Consider the following 12,129-nt stretch of genomic DNA (forward strand, 5'->3'; position numbering starts at 1 on the left):
CACCTACAACAGTCATAAATGTGAGACAGTTGTCAACCATCTTAATTTTGATCATGTGACCGTGGAGATGCTGCAACGGTTGTAAGTGTGAAAAATGGTCATAAGTCACTTTTTTCAGTGCCATTGTAACTTTGAATGGTCACTAAATGAACTATTGTAAGTCAAGAATCACCTGTACAAAAATACAAAATGCTTCTTTGCTTGCAAAAAGGTGCCCTAAATCCCAATTGTTAGATTAGAAATGGGGAAATACACACTGAAGATCAATGACAGTCACAGCCTTCATGGAAACCTAAACCATTATGTCCGAATACTTTTCTTTTCATCAGGAATACCTGCATCCTAGAGTTACAAATCAGGCAGGGTACCAGAGCACCTTGAGGAATTAAAATAGTTAAAATGCAACGATAACTATCAGCAGCTAACTCTTGCTCATAAAGTGAAACCCTTTAGCAGAGAAGTTATTTAAGCTCTCCAGAAAATGGATGGGCATACTTGAGCTACAAAATGCCAAGCCAAAGAGACAAATTAACAAAATATATAGGGGACCCAGGTTCAAGTCTCTGCCCACCCAAGCTTGTCAGGATCACAATAAAAATAGTACATGCTACAGGTATTTAGGGATGTGGTGGCTCAGTGACTAAGATGCTGAGCTGGTCGATTGACAGATCAGCAGTTCAGCGGTTCGAATCCCTAGTGCCAAGTAGCGGGGTGAGCTCCCATTACTTGTCCCAGCTTCTGCTAACCTAGCATGTAAGAACATAAGCACATTAAAAATGCAAGTAGAAAAATGGGGGCCACCTTGAGTGGGAAGATAACAGCATTATGTGCACCTTTGGCATTTAGTCATGCCGGCCACATGATCACGGAGACGTCTTCAGACAGCGCTGGCTTTTTGGCTTTGAAATGGAGATGATCACCGCCCCCTAGAGTCAGGAATGACTAGCACATATGTGCAAGGGGAACCTTTACTTTTACAGATATTTAAATAAATTTCAAGCCTAGTGCCATGTTACTAAGCCATATTATCATGAGAGAAAACTAAAATAAATTGAAGGGAGGATCCACACCCCTACATCCAGTTTTTTTAAAATCTTACTGTCAGTGAGCAATTCAGCCACTCTGAAGCAATGCAAGAGACTCCTGTCCCAAAGGTGCTTTTTCAAGAGGCAACTGGACTTTTTGGAAACTTTGGAAACTTCTTGGGAATGCCGTTTCCCACTCCCAAGATTCCGTTTCCAAGGAAAGAAGAGCGCTGGAGCCACACTGGACATTCTGCCCTGCCCTGACTCATGTCAACCTCAACTTTGTCCTGAAACCCAGCGGGCCACTTCTCTGCTTGAGCTCAGCTGAAGTCCAGCTGAAGACTGAATTGAAGGCAGAAGTGTAGGAGAAGACCAGTGTTGGGTTCCGGATCTCGTTGCAACCGGTATGGTGCAATGGGGCCCAGCGTTCCCCACATGCACACGCGCACACGTGTCCTTATCTCTGCGACACCCCAGCTACTTGGCAGAGTGTCGCGCAGGCGCAGTACGGTCTGAGAGCAAGGGTGAGATGAAGCTGATTGCTTCCCCTTTGCCTCCTCTCCCAAAAGCAGTCTTGGGTGCACTAGGCCACGTGGGTTGGGATGAAATAATGATAAAAAATTGTGGATAACTGCTGCTACAGTACCCTTTGGAAGACCGGTGCAAGGCACCTGGGGTTCATCACTTGGCCTCCTGCTGCTTTTGGGGCCGTAATCAATGGCAAAAGCAGCCGCACTTGCTGGAGGCCACGGCCTGAGCAACACCCGCAAATCAGCTGTTTTTTGAATGGCAGCCAGATTGGCTCAACTGATCCGATTAAGGAGCCGAGAAGTGCTGAGGTGACCGGGGAAGGGAAGGGCTTCCTCCTGTACTTGCCATATCACCCTTTCACTAGGGCTTATTTTCGGGAGACGGTGTATATTTACACCCACCTCAAAAACCAGGCAAAAACCAGGCCTGGGCTTATTAGCAGGACATGTCGTATTTACAGGGAAACACGGTATGACCTGGATGACTGAAGAATCCCCATAGACAAGAGACTTCTGTGCTCAGTGAACTGACAAAGCATCCTTTCCCACCCGGGAGAAGCAATCCTTGCACCACTGAAAGATACCAGCTGGTCTCACACACCTCACAAGATATCCTAAGGAAATCTAGATTTAAGGAAAGATCACATGCTCCCAGAAAGGCAGTAAAAAAATCAGACAGTGTGCAAAGCTTGCATCTTGCCTCTCATTTTCTTCTATGGCTATGTCAACCCTTATGTAAATAGCTCTTAATCCAACCAAAGTCTCTGTCTTTACAACAGATCTCTAGGGCCACCTCCCCCTTTGCAGGTGAAGGTGATGGCTGCTGCTGGATCCACATCTGGAAACACCTCCAAACTGATCCAAGTCTGGAAAGGATCCCTGGCGAAGATTGGCTACAATCTTTCTTGGGCCTCCTTTCTGCCAGTTTCCTCAAGCACCTGTGGTGGCGCCCCTTGAACTCTAATTCCATTAACAGTAGGACAGAAGGCCGCATTGGAGGGAAGAGGGAAAGATGCAGCTTGAAAAAGATTTTTTTTCAAGGCAGCACTGCTTAACTTGGTCAGGCAGGCAGTGGCAGTCCAAAAGGATTACCTCATCACTTTCCCACCAGTGTGTGTGGGGGGGGCTCATTTTTTGTAACAAACAAACAAAGAAGCCAAAGATTAACCAGATCACTCCATTTAGATTATGGATCCAGAGAAGAAAGAGGGTTGCGATTGCTCCCTCCCACCCTTAATTAGGGATGGAGGAGGCAAGGAGTGGCTGGGAGGGGATTCAGCTATGTTGGAATTACACCCCAAAAGGATAATGCCAGGAACCACTAAAGTAGTGTAAAAAGCTTAAAACAACCCTTCCCCTTTAAGAAAGTCAAGTCCCAGAATAAAAGTACCAGCAAAGGAAAAAAGTACTCCAGAGAAACCGTTCAGGCTATAGAAAGTCTGAGCGTACTGTCAAGAACCATTAATGGCTGTTTCAATGTAACAAGGCTTACCCAAAGGGGCAGTTTCGAAAACACTTAAACAAGGCAATAAAGATCAGCAGGATTAGGCTAGAAACAACACACAGAGGCACACCAGAATGCCTCCTTCCTGCCTTCCTAACAGGATTAACCCAGTAAAGTGGGAAAAACAAAAGGCTGTTGGAAGGAGATTTCTTTCAACAGTCAGTTTGCTGAACTGCTCAGAAAGTTAGCTACTGGTTCTCCCAAACTGGTGCAAACCAGCTGAATCCCACCACTGGTCATAATGCTACATTTTAGTGCTGGGGCAATATGCCACTTTGCAAATCAGCATATTTTAGTTTATCACTTTTATATTTAAAGTAAGCTTGTTCTCTCTTTTCTGTCTGAGTAGGTATAGCTAACTAAAATACTGTTAAACCTGTCAAGTTGTTGTGCCTTGCCAAAATAACAAAGACCAAAATCACTTCCCCCTCTATAAAAAAAACTGAATTGGTTTACCAGATTTTCTTTTTCTGTGTGGTAAATAGATTCTAGATGGTGAATAGATGCTACATCTGCATCCTGGATTCACCCCCTCTATGGTATCTGAATATTTGTCCTTGAGAATTTATAACCTGTAGTGAGGGAATTGCTGGTATTTGGGGATTACCATATAGAATACAGAAATAAATGCCTCCTGTTCTGTTATTCTTATTTGAGGCCTTTACATATCTGAATACCGCAGAGAACCTCTTGAGATCTTCGGAATACAAGCATAAACTCATTAACCAATTTGAGGTGTCTGTTTTGTACAGCCTGAAGGGGGAGGTAAGACAATTTTGTGTGCTGTAGCCATTTGTACTCTTACCACTTCTCTGAATACAGTAAAGCCCACTAGAATATCCCATTCTCTACAGCTGCTCAGTCAGAAGTACAGTTGTCATTTTATGAAATGGTTGTCTTTTATGCCGCAGTGCTTGACTTGCTGTAACAGAAATTGCTACTTTTAATGATCAGCCTCTCCCTAAATTTAGATTTAAATATATATTCTTGTGTTTTATGTATATTTAGCCATGCTGCAAGATCATGATGTTATGAGGAGAGGTCTTCACACATTTTTAGGCATCATAAAGGAGATATGAAAAATTATCAATTTCTTTTATTATTATCTATCTGCATGTCTGTAGGTCTGTTACAATATGGGTCAAATTACTTCTGCAAAAAAACTAATAAAGAAGGCTTTGAGCTTACTGAAGAAAAGCTTCCCAATAACTGTTGTAGGAGCCTTTTGCATGTTTATGGTGGAAACCTCCAAACATTTGTCTCATCAGAACAAACAAACTTTATGGCAAATAGCCAGTGGGTAAGGATTCTTGCAAACTGTTTATAAAGACTGAGTGTGGCTGGGCTGCAGTGGGAGAAGAAAGCATTTTAGAACAGAATGGAACACAACAGAACAGAGTTGGAAGGGATCTTGGAGGTCTTTTAGTCCAACCCGCTCCTTAAGCAGGAGACCCTATACAGTTCTGGACAAACTGGCTTCCCAATCTCATCTTAAAAAGCTCCAGTGATGGAGCACTCACAACTTCTGAAGGCAAGCTGTTTTGCTGGTTGATTGTTCTCATTGTCAGGATTGTTTTCTTTAATTCTAGGTTGCTTCTCTTCTTTATTAGTTTCCATCCACTGCTTCTTGTCTTGCATTCTGGTGCTTTGGAAAATAGGTTGACCCCCTCATATTTGTGGGAGCCCCTCAAATATTGGAACCTTGCTATCAGGACTCTCCTAGTCCTTTCACTAGCCATACATAATTCCTATAATCAAACAATAAACATCTAGAACAATCATTAATAAAAATGGAAATAATCATTAAAATATGCAAAAGGCACAGGAGAGAATGAATAACAGAGTTGGAAGGGACCTTGTAGGTCATCTAGTCCAACCCGCTGTTTAAGTAGGAGACCCTATACCATTTCTGACAAGTGACTGTCCAGGCTCTTCTTGAAAGCCTCCAGTGCAAGCGGCTGCACTAGTTGATTGTTCTTACTGTCAAAAAAATTTCTAGGTCGAAACTCTCCTTGATCAATTTCCAACCATGTTCCTTGTCTGGTCTTCAGGTGCTTTGGAAAATAGATTGTCCCCCTCCCCTCAAATATTGGAACACTATTATCATGTCACCCTGGTCCTTTTCTTCACTAGACTAGCTATACCTAGTTCTTACAATTGTTCTTCATATGTTTTAGCCTCCAGGCCCGTAATCATCTTTGTTGCTCTTCTTTGTACTCTTTTGAGAATCTCAACATCTTTTTATAGTGTGGTGGTGACCCAAAGTGGATGCAATATTCTAGGTATAGCCTTACAAAAGCTTTACAGAACAGTACTAGGACTGTACCTTGTGATCCTGATTCAGTCCCTCTCTTAATGCAACCTAGGACTACGTTGGCATTTTTGGCAGCTGCAGCACACTGCTGGCTCATATTTAACTGATTGTCCACTAGGACTCAAAAATCCCTCTAACAGTTACTCCTATTAAGTCAGTTTTCACCTAAACTGTACATGCAATTTTTGGTTTTTCTTGCCTAAATGTAAGACTTTACTTTTCTCTATATTGAATTTCATTTTGTTAGATAGGGACCAGTGTTCAAGTCTGTTGCAATCCATCTGGATCTTGACCCTATCATCTAGGGCTGTGATGGCGAACCTGTGGCATATGGAGCCATTTGTCAGGGCATGCAAGCGATGCCCTGTGAGCTGAAGCCTCCAAAGCGCAAAAAAACAGTCCTATGGGTAAACTGGAAATTCAGGACCGGACTTCCGGTTTGCTCCTAGGACCATTTTTTCCCCTCCGGAGCCTTCAGGGAAGCCTCCTGAAGGCCCCTGAAGGCTCCGGTGGTCGAAAATTGGTTCTACCGACAAACCAGAAGTCACTTCAGGGAAGCCTCCTGAAGGCTCCGGAGGTCGAAAATTGACCCTACGGGGAATCCGTATGTTCAGGAATGGTGACTTCCAGTTTGTCTGTAGGGCCATTTTTTGCCCTCTAGAGCCTTCAGGGAAGCCTCTTCTTCCTTTATTTCTTGCTTCTCCTCAGATTCTGACTTCAAAATTCTGTTTAAACTTATTTTTAATGATTTATGCATATTTTTTATAATTTCACGCAATTCTTCAAATTCCCACCTTTCCACAATGTCCATTTCCAAAGTTACAGTTAGTTATACTGTTGATTATAATTTCACAATTCCAGTCCAACTTATATTCTAGTTCAGTTAAAACAGAGATATTCTGGTCCAACTGTATATTTCGGTTCAGTTAACATAGAGAGGAAGAGAAGGGGGGGGGGGACATCTTAATCACTTCACTTTCTTTGTTCTTTCCTCCAGAAAATGCTTCACTGATAGTTTCCAGCAATACAGCTTGATATTTTTTAATCCAGTTTTAAATCCAGACTAGTGCTTTTTCTTGATTTTTTTTCCTTGTTAAAATCCACCTCTCATTGATTTGAGTTGCTTAAAATATGTTTTAATTAGAACAAACTCAGATAGGCTTGGACAAAGCAAATCTCCTTGGTATGCTTTTAACTTTCATTTCTCCTCCCCCTCTTGCTTTTTCCAAATTCTGATTTATGTCCGTTGGTTAATTAAATCTTCTTTCGAAGCTTTACATTCCATTCATTGCTCAGACAAGATTAGGTTATAAGGGAGAAAATAGTTGTTTAAGATATGTTAATAAAGCAAGTCACCTTGGTATGTTTCTAACCTTCATCTTCTATTCCTTTATAGAGGTCTCCATTATCAATTAATCTCTTTTAAGGACACAGTCTTTTCAAGTCCAAATTCAAGGTTTGTGTTTCAATGGGTTAGTACATTCTCTGTATTCCCCATTTCTGTCACCAAGTTGCTTAAAACAAGCAGTTCTTTTGGGGGGCTTGATTATTGTTAACTGCCATTCCTCCCCTTTCTTTTCTTTCTGCCAAAATCCCAATCTATCCGTCAATGTTATTTATACTCACAAGGTTCTTTGCCTTTTTCAAATTCTGATTTATGTCAGTTGGTTAATTAAATCTTCTTATCAGGTTTCACATTCTTTTGTACACCACTCCAGCTTAGATGCTTTGGCCAGCAGCCCTCAGCTTGATGGTAGCCATGTTGCCATGCTGCATACAGTAGTCTTGCTGCCATCAACATATATAAGATCAGAATTCCAAATTTTTTCCCAAGTTTTTTTCCATTAAGAAAAGAAATGCTTTTGGTTTCATCCTTATCTTCAGTTTAAGAATTTTCTATATTAGAATATGAATCCTATTCCAATATTTCTTTGCTTTGCTTTGCTTTTTATCACTATAAATTGTAAAAGTTCCCTTCTTTACATTTACATTTCCAACATTCATTTGAAATACCTTTATACATTCTAGATAACTTGTCTGGTGTTAAATACCAATGATACATCACCTTATAATTTTTTTTAAAATGATAGTTTAGTGTGAATTTTAAATCTTTTGTCCATATATTCTCCCATTCTTCAAGCATCACATTATGGCCAAAGCCCACTGAATCATACAATTTTTTACAAATTCAGTTTCAATAACATTTTATAAATCTTAGCAATAATATGTTTACCCCTATCACACAAGATTTCCAATTCATTTTTAACAAAGTCAAACCCATACATCTTTTTATCTAGTTTAAATCTTTCTTTCAGTTGTTGGTATGTGAACAAATGGCAGACACAACCTTCTAATTCTAACACTCCCCTCCACTTAAGGTCACCAGAATCAAAATATATTATTTTACCATGTCCACCAAACCTATTTTACCATAAGTCCACCAGTCCTGCCACCATTTCTTTTCTTCAAAAAAGCTTCCCTGGAGCACACCCAAAGAGGCAACTTCATAGAAAACCTTGTTTTATATTTATTCCAAACTCACACATCTAACAAAGTGATTGTTGAAATCAACATTAACTTTAACTTTATCATACCATAAATAACCATCCCATCCAAACCTTAATTCATGACCTTCTATATCAAGTAGCCTCTTGTTCTGGAGGTTCACCACTCTTTTAGCCCCCTCTTTCCTTAGCATCTTGCAATACCTTATATCTAATTCTTGGTTTTTTTCCCTTGCCATATAAACTTGGAAATATTCCTCTGCCATTGTTTAAATGGAATATCACTTGCAAGTATTGGTAATGTCTGAAACAAGAAGAACACCTTTGGTAAGACATTCATCTTAATTACAGAAATTCTACCCAATAGTGATAAATGCAATTTGTCCCATCATTGTAAGTCCTTTTTAATATCATTTCAAAGAGGCACATAGTTATTTTGAAAAAGTTTTATATTTGTATTTGTCAACCTAACCCACAAATATTTCACCTTTTTCTCAACTTTGAAACCTGACTTTTTAATCAATATACCACAGTCCTGAGATGACATGTTCTTAATCAACATTGTTGTTTTCTATTACTTTATTTTAAAACCCACTAAAGCCCCAAATTCATTTACTGTCCTCATCAAATGTTATTTTTTGGGTCTTGCAGGAATATAACCAGATCATCTGATATCTTCTCCTGACTGTTGAGGAACTGCTCAAAATCTTAATTGAAATCATTTAATCTGAGATTCCAAAATTGTTCTCTCCTCCAAGTCAGCTTCATATAAAATATTTGTCTTCTCCAATTTATGCTTCATAAGATCCTCTCTATCCTTCACCTGTTTGATATCTCCAGTCAAATGTTGGATTTCCTCCTATGTTTTAGCTGTATATTCATCCAGAAAGGGTCTTAAAAATTCTATTTCTCTTGATAATCTCTCTAATTTTTCCGTCCTCTTGCAGGTGGCCATATTAATAATGTGTGGCTGAAATTTAAATTTAAAAATTAAAACTTTTAAAGTTATAGATTTATAGCATAAAATCCAATGGGTTTAATAATGCTAGTGGAAAATTTAAAAACAATTAGCAATACTACAGTCTTTTGGCTCCCTCTTGTGATTGATCAATGCTACTATACAAAAAGAACAAAAGAACTTGAGCTCTGCCTCTTTGTTTAGGAGCCCACATTGTTTAGTCCAATCAGAAGCAATTAAAATCGAAACACTTTCACCCACTCCTCACCGTAAGCACAAAGCACCATTTAAACAGTCCTTATTTTAAAATTTTCAAAAAGAAAATTATGCAGAGTTGATTAGCAGTATAAAGGTCTCTAGAAAGTTTAAGAGTAGTTTTCACACTACTTTAGTTTCCAGTAGTTTCCAGCTTCTTTATTTTGGCTAGGATCTAGGCATCTTAAAGTCACAGAGCTTCATAAATGATGATATTTCCACAAAAAAGAAACAGCAAGCTTGGGCCAGAGGAAGCCTCTTTTAGCATGAAAGGTAAATATGTAGAAAAATGGTGGCACCCTTTATTGTACATTTTAAACAGCTGGTTCTTAGATAGTGAACTTGTATAGTTGCCCTGCCCCAGCTTGGACCTCAACTGATTACTTCTTCTTCAAGAAGCAGTCTGAGAGCGTCAGGATATTCAGAGGAGCAAAGTATCCTTTCCCAGGGAGGTTTCTTCTGGATTAGAAAACATTCTAAGCCTAGAACTGTGGAGAATCTGTAGCAGAGGTAAAGAAATCTGCTGCAGCCCAGAAGCCAGAAGTGCGCAGATCTGTTTTTTTATTATCTTTTCCAGTATCTTCCCAGGTTTTGATGTTAGGCTTATTAGTCTGTGGTTTCCTGGGTCAGGGAACATACCATTCCCTGGCTCCAGCCTTGACTTGAAACCTTTGCTGCTTGCCGCTCACCTTGGCCGGGTTAGGGAACATGCCATTCACCAGCTCTGGCTTTCCCCAGGCCTCCGCCCGCATGCCACCCCCTCAGCCTCCATCTCATTGAATGCGAAGAGGTGGTGGTTCCCGGTGAGGCCCGGCCATCTTTTGTGAGAAGCCTCTAGCCACCAGTAGTTTTAGGCTGCCTTTCGGGCAGGTCCACTGCAATGTTGTCCCTCTGGCACAGTAGGCCATTCTCCTGGCCAGGTCTGGCAATGGGGTGCAGCCACACACTGGCAGGCAATGGAGTGCGCATGTGCGGCTGGTGCAAAGAGCAGGGTGGTGACAGGACTTAAGGCCTCTTTTTCGGCTTGTAGTTTTCAGCACAAGAGGCCTGCAGCCACTGCCTCTTTGCCAGCTGGAACCGAGCTGGCAGTGGTGTATGGAGGCTTATCGCACCAAAAAAGGGGCGGCAGCTGCAAGTTTCTTGCACCAAAAACTACTGAAAACTGCAGGCCAAAAAAGAGGCTCGAAGTCCTGTCACTGCCATTGCAGCCCTGTTCTTCATGCCAGTCACGGATGAGCATCCCATTGACTACCAGTGTGTGGCCACACCCCATTGCCAGACTCGGCCAGGAGAATGGGTCGCTGCACCAGAGGGACAGCATCGCAGCAGAGTTGCTTGGAAGGCATCCAGACTGCGGTGTCCCTTTAAGGTACTTGACATGGGGGGAGGGGGGAACCATAACGGGACAGGCTGCAGGAGCTGCCTTTTCTGTTGGTTCTGTGGTCATGGCTTGGGAGGCGTGGCTTGGGGAGTCATGTGACTGAATGGGCATGGCCAACTTGACATCACTCACCTCAAGTTGGCCACACCCACTCAGTCACATGAAACCTCCACCACCAAGCCACGCCCACCAAGCCATGCACAAAGAACCGGTAGTAAAAAACATTGAATCTCACTACAGATCAGGGACGTGCGCTCAGGGGAGGCAAGGGAGGCAGAGCCTCACCTCTCTTCATGAAATAATAGTATATCAGGGAGGTGCAGTCAGGGGAGGCAAGGGAGGCAGAGCCTCACCTCTCTTCATGAAATAATAGTATATAATATATACTATATTTGTGTTGTATTTGTGCTGATAAAATAAAGGGAGACTAGTATAGATCCATTTCGAGCTATTTAGCTCTCATCAGCTAGCCATACCCTTACTGGGATTTGAACCTGGGCTGTATTATACACTAGGCAAGAGTCTTAGCCACTATGCCACAGGCTTCTCCTCCTTTATCAGCTGAGCCAGGGAAATAAGTATGTGTTTGTGTTACAACCCCTGGTATGCCCAAATATGGGAGGGAGCTCACTCCTCCCTCTTTCTGTCCTTCGGCTCATCACAGAAAACCATCCAGGCAGAAACCCATATTTTTATTTTTAATGTTGCCTTTTTATATTTGTGTTGTATTCACTTTTGTGATCTGAGTCTTCTTGTTGTTGCATCCTCCCCCCCGTCCATTGGCAGAGCCTCAGCCCCTCCCTGCTTTGTTTCTTGTGTGACATCCCCCAAGTCACCTAAGAGAGCAGTATGTTTTTTCATGAAAGCCTCTGCTTCCGCAACTGATTAAATCTGATTCTACTGCTCTCCCAAAAAATCAACATGCCTTCTGGTAACAACCACTTAAACCAAACCCCGTTATTATATATTTTTTTGCTAAGAAGGTATATTTCCTTCTCTTATCTCTTACTTTCTTTGGGATCTGCTTAAGAATGGTTATTTCTTTATCCTTATATTTTAATGGTCCTCTCCTTTGAGCTCTTAGAACCTCATCTCTTATGGTTTTTCTAAGAAATTTAGCATGAACTTCCCTTGGAACATTATTTGTTCTTGCATAGGCTGAATTAATCCTATAAATCAGGTCAATATCCCACCCAAGCTGTTGTTTATCTCTGTTAATATATTCTGCTAACATTGTGGTCATAATCTCTTTAAGATCTTCATTTTCGACTTCTGGTAAATTTTGAAACCTAGGAAAAAAAGACATCCTTTCAAATTCCGTTTTTATCACATGATTCTCAAATTCTGCATTCCCCCTTTGGACTGTCTCCAGGTCACTCCTCATTGCAGCCGCACCCTCCTCCAGTACACCTATCCTCTGCTCATTCTGTGTAGTTTTTTGTTGTGTCTCTCTGAGCTGGTCATTTAAGTCCTGCAGCTGTTTTTTTTTCATTTCGTCCTGTCCCTTTAAGAGGGCCTGAAGCATCTGCTGAGTAGACAAGTCCTTTGAACTTTCTTCAGGGGCTTTAGGTTGTAAAAAAGATCCGAGTTGTGACTGGTGGGCAATGGGGCTGGACGTAGAAGATGTCGGGGCCGATGAGGCCTTTCTAGGTGGTAAT

At 41.4% G+C, this 12,129-nt stretch overlaps 1 protein-coding gene across 1 annotated transcript in view; it reads left to right on the plus strand.

Annotated features, from left to right (window-relative positions):
- ADCY10 (adenylate cyclase 10) overlaps nucleotides 1-12,129 on the plus strand; it is a 219,639-nt gene that overhangs the window by 162,047 nt on the left and 45,463 nt on the right. Inside the window, exons 26-27 of the mRNA XM_081946448.1 lie at nucleotides 3,717-3,824; nucleotides 4,184-4,359. Coding sequence (XP_081802574.1) covers nucleotides 3,717-3,824; nucleotides 4,184-4,359 — 284 coding nt within the window. The remainder of the gene's footprint in view (nucleotides 1-3,716; nucleotides 3,825-4,183; nucleotides 4,360-12,129) is intronic.

The sequence above is a fragment of the Natrix helvetica genome, assembly GCF_964273705.1.
Source record: "Natrix helvetica genome assembly, chromosome: 3".
NCBI lineage: Eukaryota > Metazoa > Chordata > Lepidosauria > Squamata > Natricidae > Natrix > Natrix helvetica.